Consider the following 16,867-nt stretch of genomic DNA (forward strand, 5'->3'; position numbering starts at 1 on the left):
ATAGCTTTCCTGCACACCAGCATTTGTTCAGCAAGTATTTGCTAAATGCCTTGCATACACAAAACACGGAGGCTGCAAGCACTACAACTGCCATGCTAGGGGCGGAAGAGATGGCGGTGGCTGAAAGCTCTTGCTGCTCTTGCAGAACAGCCAGGTTTGGTTCCCAGCACACACAGGGTGGCTTAAAGCTGCTCAGGGGTTCTAGTTCCAGGGGATCCAGCACCCACTCTGGCCTCTGTGGGCACCAGATATGCACGCATTGCACTTCCATGCATGCAGATAAAACACCCATACACATAAAATAAAAATAAATATATATATTAAAAACAAAATAAGGCTTCCAAACTTCCAGACAGTATAGCTGGCAATATTGGAAAGATCGCAAATGTATGCTGTAAAACTTCTATTTTCTCTGATTAGATTGTCATATCATACCAATTACCTACAAACAAATGTAGTTCTACAATTTCTTACCCCATGATATACAATGGATGTATCTTACCTGATTTTTTAATCATGCCAACAAGCATTATTGGTAACTATTATTTGATAAAGTGATAGCTGATTTGGTAATTTCATGGTCTGTCTGTGTCTCTGTCTTTTTTTTTCCCTTCTCTGTCATGAGAGAGTGGACCTTATGTTGCCCAGACTGTGGAGGGACTCAAGTGTGACTGATTTAGCTCAGCTGATCCTCCTGCTTCAGCTTCCTGAGCATCTGGGAGTCTGAGTATGCCACTTCACCCACGTCTATTAACTACTATTTTCTAACAAAATATATTTTCTGTTTAATTTACATTTGACTTAAACATAATTTTAAGAAGTGAGAATAATCAGAAAAAATATTAGAAGGACTAAGTTATTTCAGAAACAAAGATTATTAGCAAGCTCAAACTCTTTCATAGTGACCTTATGACCTTCTTCTTAGAAGGCATAAGGAAGCAGCAAGCTGGTGGCCAAGGTCATTCAAATATTCAATGAGTCCCTCTATATTGCGTTATATTAGCATGTACTTCATTCTTGGAAAAAACTCCCAGCACAGTGTAGTGATTAGACATACAAGCAGATAATTAAAAAAACAAGCAAAAGCTACGGGGAGTTTGTCCTGACGACACTAAGGGCGTAAAGCTGAGCTGAGGGATGAGCAGACACTGGACCAGTTCTTCGAATGGGTGACAGTGGAATTCTAGGAATGGCTGGAGCAATATGGCATTTAGGAAAATAAACACGGTCCACACTAATCAACAGTAAACCCAGAGGCAGAGTGACTGAGTTTCAAGTCATGGATGGGTCTGAATATTAATACTTCAAGCACAGGGAGCCAAAAGTGATGGAAGAAATGGAAGGCAGGGTACTGATAAGGGGGAAGTACTACGATAGAAGGATGCTGACACTCGCAAAGAGAAGGTAACTTTAGCAGAGTGAAAGGGACCCACACAGTGCACACAGAGGTGAGAGCGTATTGGATATAACTCTCACTATACAGGTAAGGTTTTGAGAGGCATGGGTTAGATGGGAAGAGCCCCAAGTGTGTGCTTCCTTCTCACCTCAGGCGAACCTGGTTTACTTTAACAGGCTCCTACGTAAGTTCAATGAGAGCACAGACAGCCCTGGGTGGTGGGGCCATGCAGGCTCCAGCTCCCTGTGCAAGCGCAGAGGTTACTGTGTGTCCTGCTGCCTTACCTGTCGCCACCCCACACAGGTGCTTCCCAATTCCTACCACGGGCAGTCTTCCTTCTCTTAGCACAGGAACCCTGTCTGAGAGGAGAGGAGGTAAGACGGTAGTTTGTTTAGGATACAAAGTACTAGTGTGTCCTTCCAAAAGGAGGGTTTCTAGAATCTTTGAATTTTAGGGATGAAAGTTAGAAAACAAGCAATTCTACAGACTCCAATATGCCGCCTAAGATGTCTGTGTTAGGGGTCACACAGAAAGTATTCAGCTAAACAAACAAATCCCCCCTTTCTCATTATGTAAGAGTTGCTGGCCTGGGATCCACTATGTAGTCTGGGTGATCCTCCTGCCTCAGCTTCCCAAGTGCTGGGATTACAAGAGTACATACCAGACCTGGCTTCAGTTAAGTGATAGAAAATGCAGTGATTTATAGACAAATGCTTGGCTGCTTCTCCAGACTAGATTAGTGTTAGTTCTTCCTGAAGCACAGGTCTGCAAGGACAGATCTAAGCAGCCCCCAGAGTCTGACATGTCTGCTGTTGTAGAGCAATGGAAAGTTACACAACTTACTCAAACACAAGTGCTGGATATCAATTTGAAGCCTTTCAAACACTGAGTCCTTTTTTCTGTGTTTACCATCTACCTGTAGAAATAGAACGTTACTGAATCAGCACTCTTAATGTTAAAAAAGCTTTATGAAAATGTTTCTATTTGTTTTCAAAATTCAGAGCAAATACACTTAATTTTTACAGTTCAAAGGAGAATGAATAAAAAAGTAAAGTTTTAGTATTTTGGATGAAAACTCAAAAATAACACTACCATCTTATAGACCAGAAATTGTATTGATTATTACTAATTATATTACACCTTCCATCTTTTAACCATAATTCCCAGCCCATTCGCAAAGGCCTCAAGGTCCACAGATGTTAAGCGAGTGTGGTTACTTGTCACCGCTGGTTCTCCTGTGGCTCACTCTTCTCACTCTCTTTAAACACAACCGTTGTAACCATTATCTGCACGTGCCTGTGAATACAGGCGCAGACTCTCTAACAATCATTAGAGGCACTAAGCCCTTTTCCACCACCCCATTTGTTTTTCTTCTTGGCAGTGCTAGGGATTGAAGCCAGGACCTTATACATACCATGCAAGCAACTGACCACAGAGCTACAGCCACAGCCCCATCTAAAAAGTTTCTGTTTCCTTTTATGATTCTAGCACTTGAACCCAGGGCCTCATGAATAGTAAGCAAAATAGCTACCACTAAGCTACAGCCCCAAGCCCTCAGAAACATGTGAACAGCAACTCCTGTTTTTCCTGCTGAGGAATACCCCATGTCCTGTTAAGTCAGAAACCACCCCAGATTGATGCTCTCCTAAAATCAGCACGTCTTACGACTTCCAACATTTGAACTTTCTCATTCTCTTCTATATTCCACTGAATAACCCTCACTCTCCAGGACATTTCTTACTTGTATTATTGAAGAAAGATTTTCACATTTTCCTTTTTTAGATTTATTTATTATATGTAAGTACACTGTAGCTGTCTTCAGACATACCAGGAGAGGGTGTCAGATCTCATTACGGATGGTTGTGAGCTACCATGTGGTTGCTGGAAATTGAACTCAGAACTCAGGACCTTCGGAAGAGCAGTCAGTGCTCTTAACCACTGAGCCATCTCTCCAGCTCCCCCCACCATCACTTTTTTTTTAGATTTTCATATTTTCAATCTTCCTATATTTAGTCTAAATCTCTTTTGAAATAGTTTTACAGTATTGCTAGGATAGCTTCTAAAAAGCATTTTTTTTTTGCACGTGAGCCTGTGTGTGTGTGTGTGTGTGTGTGCGTATGTGCCACCTGTGTGCAGTGTGTGAGGAGGTCAGAAGATGGGTATTGGATCTCCTAGAGCTAGAACTGTAGGAAGTTGTGAGCTACCTAATATTGGTGCTATGAACCAAACTATGATGTTTTGGAAGAGCAGGAAGCACTCAAATCACTGAGCCATGTTTCTAGCTCCACAAAGAATTTAAAAATCATTTTTTAAAAACTTTCCTCCATGACAACTCTGGAAGACCGAGGTCAGTTCTCCATGTTCAGGTTCCTGCAGCCCTGGGTACTGTGTACCGGCACAGCACTCAGGAAACCAAAATACTCGACAGAAGCCTCTTGGAAGCAAGAACCAAATCTTCCACAGTGTCTCTAACACCGCAGAACCAAGCCAGAGCAAACAACAGGAGGCCTTTCTAGACCAGCTCTCCTTCCTGGGTCACACTGACACGTTCTACCTCAGGCCATAGACTTCCATCACACAGAAACCTTTTGCACTTGTATGGAAGCTTCACCTGTCAGTAAAAGGCTATTGGCTTATGAGCTTGGGCAGGAAACAGGGAGGTGGACGTCCTGGGATAGAGACAATTCTGGGTCTAGAGATAGGCATGGGAAGGGGATTTGCCTAGGAACTCTGGATGTTGCAGTTGCATAAACCTGAGGAGAGGTAACTAACCCTGTAGCGTGATTTAGACTAGTTTAGATGGGTTAAATAAGTTACAAAACTAGTCAGGGAACAGAGCCAAAGCTATTGGCTTAGGCATTTATTTCAGGAACTGGGCACAGGAGGAAAAGCCTGCACTTCCATAGAAACACATCCCTTGTTATTTCAGGGTTTGGTTCCACTGTTCTTGTTTCCCAAAATGCTTCGGACATCTATGTAGCAAATGCTAGTTGATCTTTCAGGATCCATCACAGGCACCACCTTTTCTGCTCGGTCATTCGCCATTGCCTCCCTGTAATAAAGTCTAGCGTGCCACATTCTGCAGAACTTCCTCCCCACCTCAACACGTTCCTTACATCCGTATCTAGCTCTCTTTTCTAAGGACGGTAAGAGCACAGCTGCCTTATCACTATCTATCTGTACATACAGTGTGCTTATCACACTGTCCAAGAAGATGCTCAAGTATTTAATGAAGAAAGAGTCTGTTAGCAGTGGCAAATACAAGGTTAAAACATGGCTGGGGCTTAATTTCTAGTCGAAGCTTAGTTCTGTTCACAGATTTTCTTGTCTCTGCAAACAATTTTATAAATTCAGATTATGGACTATCAATAGTTAAATCTGAAAAACTTACCTTCAGTTTAATTAGTACAATTAGAACCAAACAAATAATAATAGCAAAAAATTACAATCAAATATATAAAAAACAAACTCATTTTAAGGGACATGCTCCTATCGTTTTCTTGTTTTCCTACAGAAGAACACTGTGTTTGATTATTGAGATGTTACATGGATTTACTCACCTTGAATCTTGTGGTCACTCTTTCTACCAGGATGAAGTGAACATTTTCAGCATCTTTTAAGGCAATATCAACCCAGTGAGATAATTTCCCCTTTCCTGCTCCAAACTCAACAAAGCATCTTCTTGGGCCAAGTAACTTTAACTTTTCAATGTTGCCTAGAATAGAAGCCTGCAGACTTCATAGGGTTATTTTATAAACCAGAGCAGAGGAATGCAACTCAATAGGAAAACAGCAAGGCAATCTCTACACAGGCAGACAGTTTACTGATAATGTCTGAATGGCTAAGACATTTTTTTTCCCTTTGCTTGCTTTAAGATAATACTCTGCGCTCAGGGTTATAGCCATGCCCAAATTTTTATTTTATGTTCACATATAATTTTGAACAAAAGTATTTTGTTCACTAACAGAAACTAAATAATTATACTCAGAACCAAATGTTAGCTTTTTTTTTTTTTTTAGATTGTTTTTGTCAGGATAAATTTTCTCTCTGTAACCCACCCTGTCCTAGAACTCACTCCGCAGATCAGAATAGCTCAAACTCAGATCTGCTTGCTCTGTCTACCAAGTGTTGCATTAAAGGCATGTGCCACCACACCTAACTAGAATGTTAGCTTTTTTTTGGTTTTTGGTTTTGTTTTTGTTTTTTTTCAGGACAGGGTTTCTCTGTGTAGCCCTGGCTGTCCTGGAACTCACTCTGTAGACCAGGCTGGCCTCAAACTCAGAAATCCGACTGCCTCTGCCTCCCAAGTGCTGGGATTAAAGGGCATGCGCCACCATGCCCGGCGAATGTTAGCTTTAAAAAAATTACTTTTATTTATTGTTGAGCATACATACTTATGATGCATGTAGAAGTCAGAGGCTATTTTTTAAAATTCAGAGGCTATTTTTTAAACTCAGATGACTGAATTCGGGTCCTCAGGCTTGGCAGCAAGTGCCTTTATCTGATGAGCCATCTCATCAGCCTGGAATGTCAGCACTACACATATGAAGAAACGTTTAGTGATTGTGTCTAAACATACCTGCTGTTTCAGGTGTTTGACTGCACAATCGCCATTCCTTGGGTCATTAAGGGCATCATGCAATGCTGGATGGGACATGATGTGATCTTCATGTGTAGAATTCAAGCCTTTGTCCAAAAGAAACATGAGAGACAGCTTAAGCAGCAAAACATGGACTGAGCCTCTGAACCACAGAACGGAAGGGAGCCCATAAGCCACCCAGTGCTTCTCATATAATTAAACCTGCGACTTTAGCAGACTCACCTTCACTTGCTTTTCTCAATTTCTTAATTAAGTTCTCCAACTGCTCTTCAGATAGAGAAGAAAATGGAACCTATATACAAATACAAAAATAAAACTAAATAATGTAGCCACAACATGTGTAAAGTACTACGGCAGAGACTGCGTAAAGCTTACGAGCCAGGCAGATGCCTTGGCAGTTTAGCAGCTTCTTCCTGGCAAGGCTTTGCTGCTAGGCCCTTCAGAACTGCCCAACTGTGAACGCACTCCTCCATCTCTGCCCCGATACTGCAGCTCTCACTGCTCCCTCAGGGTCTGGGCTCAGCTCACAACAGAGTCATTGCAGTTGCAGCTATGGGACACAAGCTTGCCTTGGAACTAATCATCACTAACAATGTACTTCTGTAGGAAAATACATCCGAAAGTCAAAACCACACATCTTTCTAAACAAACTGGAGCACGGTCTGTACAGGAAACTTATAAACACCACTTGGAGTTAAGTATTAAATAATACACTTACTAATTGCTCAGGAATCTCTGTTTCATCCTTTAATCCTGCATTTATATCTTGAATAAAGAAATCCTGACAAAACAAAACCATAACATAGTATTAATATGATGCTGAAAACAGTTAGGCTGAAGAATGCTCCCGTCTCTCACCGTCCCACACCATCACCCTCTGCACACTCACTCACCACCGAATATGACTTCCCAGCCTCAACCACAGTGACCGGGCTGCTGCCTGGCCTCTGTTGCTGGTGGATGGCTGAGTCTGGTCCGTTGGGACTGCTCACAGTCAGGCCTCTGGGCGCAGTCTTATCTCTCTCTTTACTAAAGGAGCTGAGCACTGAAGGTGTGGGTGAGAGGTTACTGTTTTTCTTCTAGATTAACTTAATGTTACAATACCATGTTTTTCCTTTGATATAGCAGCTTACACTGAAGCTCAATTGGTAGCCAAGGCTTGCCTGGAATGTTTTATGCTGTCCAAGCTTGCCCTGAATTTTGGGTAATCCTCTAGCTTAAGCCTCCCAGGTGCCAAGATTACAGGTATGTGCCACCAAAGACAGCTAACATACTTTTAGCTCATAGCATCTGGGGCAGTGGTTCTCAACTGAGAGGCATCCGAAAATGCGGAAGGGTATCTGTCGCAAAATGACTAAGAAGAGGGCTGGGCAGTAGTGCAAGCCTTTGATCCTGGAACTCAGGAGGCAAGAGGCTGAGACAGGTTGGTCTCTGTGAGCTTGAGGCTAACCTGCACTACAGAGTGAGTTCCAGGACACCTAAGGCTGCTATAAAGAGAAACCCTGTCTCAAAAAGCCAACCAAACAAAAAACCCAAACACACAAATAAACCCCACCACCAACAAAAAAACCCCAATATATCTTGAGATACATTCTGTAAAATGGTCCATATCATGAAGCAAATGAACATACTTATCAATTTCTACCAAATTATTGTATTTTGTTTCCAAACATAAATATGAATTTTTGGGCTGGAAAGATGGCTCAGTAGTTAAGAGCACTAACTGCTCTTCTAGAGGTCCTGAGTTTAATTCCCAGCAACCGCATGGTGACTCAAAATCATCTGGGATGGTTTTGCCCATCTGGAATGAGATCTGATGCTCTCTTCTGGTATGCACGAAGACAGTGTACTCATATACATAAAATGAATAAATATTTAAAAAAAATAAATCTAGCCGAGTGGTGGTGGCGCACGCCTTTAGTTCCAGCACTTGGGAGGCAGAGGCAGGCAGATTTCTGAGTTCGAGGCCAGCCTGCTCTATAGAGTGAGTTCCAGGATAGCCAAGGCTATACAGAGAAACCCTGTCTCGAAAAACCAAAGATCAATCAATCAATCAATCAATCTCTGTAAATGTTTAGCTCTGGCTTAGATGGACACTGTTTAAGATGTATGTGGCCTGGTGCTAGCTCACATTCACTATCTCTACACTGAGTCTGCATCTCAAAGACGCCCAGTAGTTATTCTTTACAACTTTAATCCTAAATTCTTATCTCTGATTGGAAATCTCTTGCTGCACCATCACCCCTCTCTGTCCCGCTATGGCGATGGGTGTGTTGGCATATCATGTACCTATCGTCGAAGCATTTGGAAAGCAAAGCATAAGAAACATTTGAGCTGTGCTGAAGAGCAGCCTAAGTAATGCAGCACAGCACCCTATCTCAAAAGCAAGCAAAAAGAAAACATGAAATAATTATTCTGGGCTGGTCAAGGTGGCACCCACCAGTAGTCTTAGTACTAGAGAAGCTAAGGGAAGACGGCCTCAAGTTTGGGGTTAGCCTGGGCTACACAGTGTAACCTGCCTCCTATCTAACCAAGCCAACAGATAAAACACAAGTACAGAAAAGAGGAGGGAAGAAAAGTACAGCTATCAAGTGAGTACAGTACATTTGCCAAATTCAATCTGCATCTTATAATACTAAGTATTTATATACAGATATCACACATACATTTCAAATACTTACAGGCTTAGGCTTCTCTCTTGAATTACATTTTTTCAAATGTTTTGCTAGTTGGTCTTCATACACTGTGCTAAATTTAAAGAGAAAATTTAAGAGTTAGAAAAATCGTAAATGAACCTTGTGAAACTTAACCGTTTCTAGTACATCACACAAACAAATATATACAAACACACACACATACACACACACACACACACACACACACACACACAAAGACTAATGCACTCACGCACCCCAAATGACAAAAACCCACTTATTTGACCTTATACTTAACTGTTTTGGATCTAAAGGACACAAGATTCTTTTCCGAGTATTTTCTTCCTAATAAATTAAAACGGATACATTTATTTAAATGTCAAGTTTATTACATTCAGATGTTAGATACACCCACAGTGTGTTTCTATTCCTAAAATAAGGTAAGAAAACTTAAAGGATACAATGAAAAATAAGCAAGATTAGGTCATGCCGCATAATAAGAGTCTTCATTGTAGCTCGCTTCTGTATGAATGAATAAGTACTGTTTTGGCTTGCTAATGTAATTTTGCATCAGAGATAACACCTCCTAAAAATGGGTACAGTAATTGTATGCACCATTAAGAAAAGATGTTAACCATGTACTTTGGATTAACTAACAACAATATTCATCATGTACAAAATGATCTTTTGAAATAAATATATACTGGGTATAAGTGGCTAAATTGAGCTGACTAAAATACTCATTACTTGCATCCTTGCTCTTTTTGAAAAGTGTTGCCCATTTAAATTGATTTTAAAATGCGTATTTGTCTAAAGGTGTTCAAATATGGGGAAATGATGGGCGTGGTGGAGCATGCTTTGAATATCAGCTCTCCAGAGGAAGGGCAGACAGAGCCAAAGGCCAGCCAGGGTGACCCTCAGACCCTCTCTCAGAATAGAGTACAGGAGAAAATACGCCAGGAACAACAAGGCATGGCTTTAACAATTTAGAATGGGTCATATTCACTAGCTTTGCAACTTTTCTAAATGCTAGTTACAGTCTTTTATGTTTTATGCATTTAATTATAGGCACTGGGAGAAAAGCAAGGGAAACAATGTTGGCAGGTCTGCCCCACAGATCCTATCAACCTGGATGCAACAGGATGGCCCAATTATTAAATCCAGAGGCCAGTGGTTAGGTGTGATTCTCAGCTCTTTCTATTAGCTGCTAACTCTATAATCCTGACTGCTTCATGTAAATAATAGTATAGACTTTCTATATTAAGTATAGACTTACTATATTATTAAGTAGAATAATAGTATGACTTGCTTCCTAAGGTTTGTGAAAATTGAATTTTTAAAAGCAAAATAACGTTTAGTACTAGCCCTACAGCCAAAGCTGACCAAGTATTTACTCTTAATTTTTCTCAATTGTTTATTTCAATTTATTTCAGAATGTTCATGAAGATACGCACACTGAATTTTAGAGAAAGTTAAGGAATTTTCAGTATTAAAAAAAACAACATTATTTCATGTATAGACTTTTAAATTAAATTCCAGTGTGATTCTTTGATGGAGACCAGCTAGTTGGGAGGCTAAGGCAGGAGAATTCCTGGGATCAGATGTTCAAGACCAATATGAGCAATTCAGCAAGATCCCCATCTCAAAAACAGAAAGTTGTCTTTCAAGGGAAATAGTACTCTAACTTTCAAAGCGTAATCACAGAACACACACACACACACACACACACACACACACACATTTTTAAAATCTATTGTTTGAGTTTAGAAACAGTGTATAGCAGGTTAGTAAAATGTTTTCTTTTTTGGTGTAGAGGGTAATGAGGCTTCCTGTGACTTTAGACTTAACTCTCCAGGAAAACACCTTATGAACTTGTAATTATTATTCTGGGACGGAGAAGGAAAAATAAACGTAAAATAACAAACTTCAAAGTTGAAAGCAAAGTTTTTTGTTTTGTTTTGTTTTGTTTTTTTCTTTTTTTTGTCTCTCAACAGACATTAATGTCATAAGACATTTTGGTTGTAAGTGCAAAAGTATTAGTGGCTCCTAATGTATAAAGAACAGGCAAATTACTAATCTACAAGTCTAAACAAACAAACAAAAATTGTTTCTAAGTTTCTTCCCCATGCATTCACAAGTGGTTATCGTTCAAAAACAATAACTATAATTAATTAGAACCCAGTTAATAAAACCTAGTGATCTTTTTCAAGCACTCCTTTATAAAAATAATCACTTCCCCTGAGGATGGGGGACTAGCGGAAGGAAGGATGAGTGTAAGGGTCTCTGAGACAGCAGAGGGAGCTTTTAGTACAAGAAAGCAATGCTCCTCGGGGGCTCCTCGCGGCTCCGAGCGGTGGGCAGAACTGCATTTACTTAAATCCATGGGACGGAAGCAGGAACCTGTCAAAGGGGCGAGACTGGGGTCCAGCACCCACAGACCCGCGACTCCCAGGAAGGGAGGGCGATAGCTGACCTCGGCGGAGCCAGCGTGTTCGCCACAGAACCTTTTCCCCGCGGCCGCCACCATCCTGCAGAAGCGCTTCTTCTTTTCTACGAAGTAGTTGCATCTGCCGTCGATGGGAAATCCGATCGAGGGCGAAGTCGCCGCCGGAGCCTCCATAACGCTGGGTCCTTTTGAAAGCCTGGCTCAGCCCAAAGTTGTCAGTCCCCTTTGGTCCCACTTCCCTTAACAAACGTGGCCGCCTGAGGGGGGTGGGTCCACGGAAATGACGCATCAGCCCGGCTCGGTCGGTGCCCGAACCGGAAAAAGGTGACGGTGGCTGACGAGGTCCAAAGCTCCTTCGTTCCCTCTGTTTATCGTTTCCCTCCTCCTCCGCGGGAGCTGAGCGCCAAACTCAAACTCATCGGGACCGGCTCTTCTTTGCAGCCGGGACCGAAGGCCGGGCCTACTGGGCTTCTTCACCCTCCCGTCGGGGCAGCGGTCCGACATGAGTCAAGTTCTGTTCCAGCAGCTTGTTCCCTTGCTAGTGAAATGCAAAGACTGCGAGGAGAGGTGAGCTCCCGGAGCCGGCGGGTGGCGGTTGGGGTCGCGCCAATGGGGAAGATGGCGGCTGGGTTCCGTGGGGATCGGTCGGTCCGCGGGTGTCGGACTGTCACACCGGGAATCGGGAAGGGACCCTGCGGACTTAATGGATACCTTTGTTTGTGGCCGGGCCGGCCGTTGCGGAGGGGACGCGAGGAAAGGGAATGAGGAAATGGCAAGCCGACTCCTTCACGTCCGTGTTCTGGCCCTCAGCGGGACAGAGCCCAGCCTGTCCTTTCTGGGTGGCAACTCTGATTCTCCCTGTCATTTCCACAAAAGCTTCACGGTGACTTCAGGGAGCTGTCCGCACTAGGATTCAGGTCGCCCGGCCCTTCACTCATGCTCTCCTTTGAAGAACACTGGGGGTGAAGCTTTAGAACTCCATCTAAAAACAAAACAAAACGTTCAGTGACATATTTCGGTTCATCCGCACGTCAGTTTCAATCATTTAACCAACTCCCAAAACTGGAAAAATCAGGAATTCTGTACATTCAAAACATAAGTCAACCCGTAAAGCCCTTCGTCGGACCCCTGGGGATACCTTGATCTTCACAGAGTTTACACTAGGGTATCTTATCGCACAGATGAATGCAAACTTGCCACACTAACCACAGGCGATCTGATTTTTCCCTCTTTTACTAATAACTTTTTAGTTGTTAGTTTCTGTGAACATTACATTTTCTCATTTGCTAAATTGATTTAATATGTCTAGCTGTTCATTTGATTGCAATGAAGACCAGGTGTGAAAATGTTTGTAGAAACTAAACGGTGAAAAAAATGTTGAATTAAAAAACAACAAAAACAAAAAGAAGACACTGATGTATTGAGTCGCTGGACTGTTAAACTGTGGTATGCGATTTAAAATTAGGTCCAGAATCAACCAGCAAAGCAGTCAGAAAAATGGACTTAAAACATCAGCCGTATATAGGAATCTGTAGGTTATTTAATTGTCTTATTGTTTGTTTGATTTTGACAGTTGAAGTGGTGCCCTCACTTAGCATGCTCTACCACTGATGTGTAACCCCCACCCCACCCCAGCCTCTCATTGGTGATTATTTTGTGATGTTTAATATATAGACATGTAGTTATTGAATTCGGGCTAATCCAAACTGATGTCTGTAAGTATAAAATTCATAGATTTTGAAGACCTGCTAGTAACAGAAATGTAAAAAGTCTCAATTTTATGTTGATTATCTGTTGCGGCTTTATTTAGGGTATATTGGGGTCAAATGTATTCAAATTAATTTTTACTTTGAGAGTTATTTTTTTTAAGTAACTTCTAAACAGTTTAAAGTGACACACATGACTCAAGTTTGTGGTGTCCATTTTGTTTCTGTTGGGCAATATGGGCCATTACTTGTGATTCCATGCCTGACACTCTGAACTCTTCTTCGACACATTAAATTGTAATCACAGTTAATCGTGTTAAAACACAACTTCAACTTTAAAAATTACTCAGCCGGGCATGGTGGTGCACGCCTTTGATCCCAGCACTCGGGAGGCAGAGGCAGGCGGATTTCTGATTTCGAGGCCAGCCTGGTCTACAGAGTGAGTTCCAGGACAGCCAGGGCTGTACAGAGAAACCCTGTCTTGGGAAAAAAAAATTACTCTTGTTTAGAAACCCGATATTCCTATCACCCATGGCAAGGCTCAACCAGCTGTTCATAAATCAGATTTTTCTGGAGCACAGCCATCCTTATTTCTTACCCACTGTCTGTGGTTGCATCTGTGCGATGCAGAATCAATGAGCAATTGTATGGGAGTATTGGCTGGAAAATTACTGCGTGGCTTTTATGGTAGATTGTATATATATATATATGTATATATATATATATATATATATATATATATATATATATATTTTTTATGTATATGTATATATATGTGTATATATCTCCTCAGCACTGCAACAGCAACAATAAAGGGGCCGGGCTAGCAGGGTAGCGGAGAGGAACACAACCACACACGATTGTGACAGAGACTCTATAGCAGTGGCTTCTGATCTTCCTGATAATACAGTTCCTTATGTTGTGGTGACCCGCCCAACCATAAAATTATTTTTGTTGCTACTTTGTAACTGTACTTCTAATGTAAATATCTGTTTTTTATGATAGTCTAAGGTGACCCCTGTGAAAAGGTTGTTTGACTCTCATGGGGGACCAGACCTGTAAGTTGAGAACCACTGCTCCATAGTCTTCAAAGTCTAAAATATTCACTCTCTGACCTCCTAGAGAATAATTTTGCTAACCCCTGACCTATAGGAAGAACAACGTAGATTCCTTAGCCAACTATTGAAGAGCAGTTTACCCCAGCAAATACTTGCCTGCTGTGTACCCTAAACTATTCTGGGTACAGAGACCATGAGGTTTCCTTCCTTTCACCTCCGAACAGCAACATCAAAACCAGTCGCCATCTTGGTTCTCAGGGAACGCCCAGACACAGAATTGAGAAGACCCCCTCGGAGAAGCAGCGTAATGCAGGTTCCAGGGTTAGATCTGGAGCCAGATTGCCTGGGTTTAAAGTCCCAGTTCTGCCACTGCCTGGGTGATCTTGGACAGTTTGCTTACTGCGTGCACATTTCTGTGGGTTGAAGCTTTGTCCTTGCAGCATGCTGTCATCAATGCTGTTATCGACTACCACTACACTGTGCCCCCAGCTTACACTTTCACTTGTTTTTTGGTCTCATCTTTAAATTCAGAATAATAGTGCCTACTTCATGGCATTATTATTGAGGATGAGATTATTTAATGCATACAAAGAGCTTAAGATAGTAACTAGTATATGTTAATGATTCCCTACATCGTAGTTATTATTAGTAGTAAGGTGTGACCACATAAGTAGTATAGTAAAGGCATAGTAGAGGGGAAGGCGGTTGGGGAGACGATAGGGTAATTAGCAGGGAACCCTACCTAGAAGGAAGTGGTGCGAGCTTCCAGGATTGGATAACCACGTGTTCTTAAGTTTCGATTCCTAAACTCTCTCTCAGTCATCACACAAGAACTCCGCTCCTCCTGGTTCCTTGACTTCTCTCTATCTACTGTGTCTCCTCTCCTGCTGTGCCCTCTGCCGCAGATGCTCATTTTTTTTCATGACTAAGGTGCGCATCTCCAATCCTGTGTATGTGTGTGTGCAGTGTATGTGTCTATGTCATGCGTGTATATGTGTATATGTGCATGTGAGTGAGAATGGGTGTGGAGCCATAGGTTGGCTTCTGGTATCCTTTTAAAATTGGTCTCCATCTTAAAATTCTTATTTTATAAATTACATATATTTTATGTGTATGGGGGGGGGGTTATGTGTATGTCATGGTGTGCTTGTAGAGGTCAGGGGACAACTTTCAGGAGTTGTGTGAGTTCCAGGGATTGAATTTAGCCTGTCAGGCTTGGGAGCAAGTGTTTTTACCCTCTGAGCCATCTTGCCAACTCTCCACTTTAATTTTTGAGACAGGGTCTCATTGAGCACAGTGCCTGGTAAGCTAATTGCCTAGGCTGCTTGGCCTGGGGAATCTCAAGACATCACCTTCTCCCACCCCCTGAGTTAAAACACATTGGCTTAAAAATTGTTTTTGTGTGTTTATGCCTTAGCATGTGTGGAGTGTGTGTGTGGTGTGTATGTGTGTGGGGGGGTGTCTATCTGTCTGTCTGTCTGCCTGTCTACCTGTGAGTGCCTCCAGAAAAGGATATCAAATCCTTTGGAGCTGGAATTATAGGTCTTTGTGACTGCTTGACATGGGTGCTGGGGTACAAACTCTGAGAGAACAGATATGTGCTTTTAACCACTGTCTCTCATTCCACACCCAGCTTTTTTGTTTGTTTTGTTTTTTGAGACAAGGGTTTCTTTATGTAGCCCTGGAATTCTCTCTGTAGACCACTGGCCTTGAGCTCACAGAGATCTGCCTGACTCTGCCCCTTCAATGTTGGGATAAAAAGTGTGAGTCACCACTACTTGGTCCCCACCTGGCTTTTCATGTGGTCGTTACAGATCCTAATAAGATGCTCGTGTGTACGCGGCAGGCACTTTACTGACTGCGCTATCTCCCCAGCCCCCCAAGGCATAGCTGAAATACCCTGCCATAAGTTGCCCAAGATGCCAGGTATGGTGACATACACCTTATAAGTCCAGCACTCAGGAGGTAGAGGCAGATGGCTGTCTTTGACTTTGAGTCTAGCCTGGTCTATGCAGTGAGTTCCAGGACATCCAGGGCTACATAATGAGATACTGCCTCAAAAAACAAAGCAACAAAAGTAGGTGCCTAAGTTGGAATTAACGGTCATTGATCATGTATTAGGTAGCATTATGTAGGGAAGAGAGGAGTTCAAATTTGGGCTTTGTAATGTGCCTCGGGTTCTTCCTCTGATTAGAGAAACAGTCGCTAAGATGATTGCTGAATGGAGTCTCTTCTCTCTCTCTCTCTCTCTCTCTCTCCCTCCCTCCCCCCTCCCTCCCTCTCTCTTACACACATAAACACACACACACACACACACACACACACACACACACACACACACAGGCAGCCAATAGTGTAGGTACTTAGTAGACAATAGTAGCTCTTCTGCTCTTCTTTTCCTTTTCTTCCCTGGATGTTTATTTCTGTTTGTATCCTTGGCACCCAGCAGAGCACCTGGCTTACAGTAGCTTTTTTTTGTTTGCATAGAGAGAATAGTAAGGTCACCGCCTCTGAATGACAGCAGTGGACTGAAATCCAGCTCTTATATCTAATGTCCAAGGTCTCTATTTACAAAGAAATAAACCTCCCTAGCTATATGTGACTGGCCTCTGGTGGGTGTTACTCAGTTACAAACAACGTTTAAAGATTGGGATTTTATTCATTTGTTTCAGTGCTTTTATATCATGAATCTTTCTAATAGGAAAAAATAAAAGATTTCTCTAATAGAGAAAGTAATATACCTGCAATCTCAGATTTTTCTGTGACATTTGTAAGGACGTTTTATTTTATTTTCATTCATTCATTCATTCATTCATTCATTGGAGACTGAGTTTCTCTGTAGAAACCAGCCAGTTCCTGGATGTCCTGGAACTTGCTCTGTAGTCCAGGCTGGCTTTGGACGCAGAAGTCTGACTTCTCTACCTCCCGAATTCTGTCTCTAGGTATGTTTTGTTTGTTTGTTTGTTTTTGAGATTTATTTATTTATTATATGTAAGTACACTGTAGC

At 42.0% G+C, this 16,867-nt stretch overlaps 2 protein-coding genes across 12 annotated transcripts in view; one reads left to right on the forward strand and one right to left on the reverse strand.

Annotated features, from left to right (window-relative positions):
• The window catches only part of Trmt13 (tRNA methyltransferase 13), a 38,527-nt gene that overhangs the window by 7,455 nt on the left and 14,205 nt on the right, over positions 1 to 16,867 (reverse strand). The window contains exons 1-10 of one of the 7 annotated variants that reach the window (XM_006501424.2): positions 11,124 to 11,362; positions 8,949 to 8,995; positions 8,678 to 8,744; positions 6,890 to 7,041; positions 6,715 to 6,777; positions 6,219 to 6,288; positions 5,976 to 6,082; positions 4,957 to 5,124; positions 2,240 to 2,312; positions 1,681 to 1,755 (exon numbers count right to left, since the gene is read on the reverse strand). In XM_006501424.2, coding sequence (XP_006501487.1) covers positions 1,681 to 1,755; positions 2,240 to 2,312; positions 4,957 to 5,124; positions 5,976 to 6,053 — 394 coding nt within the window. In that variant the 5' untranslated portion in view covers positions 6,054 to 6,082; positions 6,219 to 6,288; positions 6,715 to 6,777; ... (2 more) ...; positions 8,949 to 8,995; positions 11,124 to 11,362. Of the gene's footprint in view, positions 1 to 1,680; positions 1,756 to 2,239; positions 2,313 to 4,956; positions 5,125 to 5,975; positions 6,083 to 6,218; positions 6,289 to 6,714; positions 7,042 to 8,677; positions 8,745 to 8,948; positions 8,996 to 11,123; positions 12,079 to 16,867 lie in introns of those variants that run through there. The other 6 variants (XM_030252598.1, NR_152258.1, XM_030252599.1 and 3 more) reach the window with 6 other exon arrangements.
• Positions 11,423 to 16,867, forward strand: part of Sass6 (SAS-6 centriolar assembly protein) — a 36,049-nt gene continuing 30,604 nt past the window's right edge. For 3 of the 5 annotated variants that reach the window (NM_001289568.1, NM_028349.3, NM_001289571.1), the window contains exon 1: positions 11,443 to 11,663. Coding sequence is in view for 4 of the 5 variants with exons in the window: in NM_028349.3 (NP_082625.2) it covers positions 11,599 to 11,663 (65 nt within the window). In the remaining variant the exon portion in view is untranslated. Of the gene's footprint in view, positions 11,664 to 16,867 lie in introns of all 5 variants that reach the window. The other 2 variants (XM_006502140.4, XM_006502141.4) reach the window with 1 other exon arrangement.

The sequence above is a fragment of the Mus musculus genome, chromosome 3 (assembly GCF_000001635.26).
Source record: "Mus musculus strain C57BL/6J chromosome 3, GRCm38.p6 C57BL/6J".
NCBI classification, from domain to species: Eukaryota; Metazoa; Chordata; class Mammalia; order Rodentia; family Muridae; genus Mus; species Mus musculus.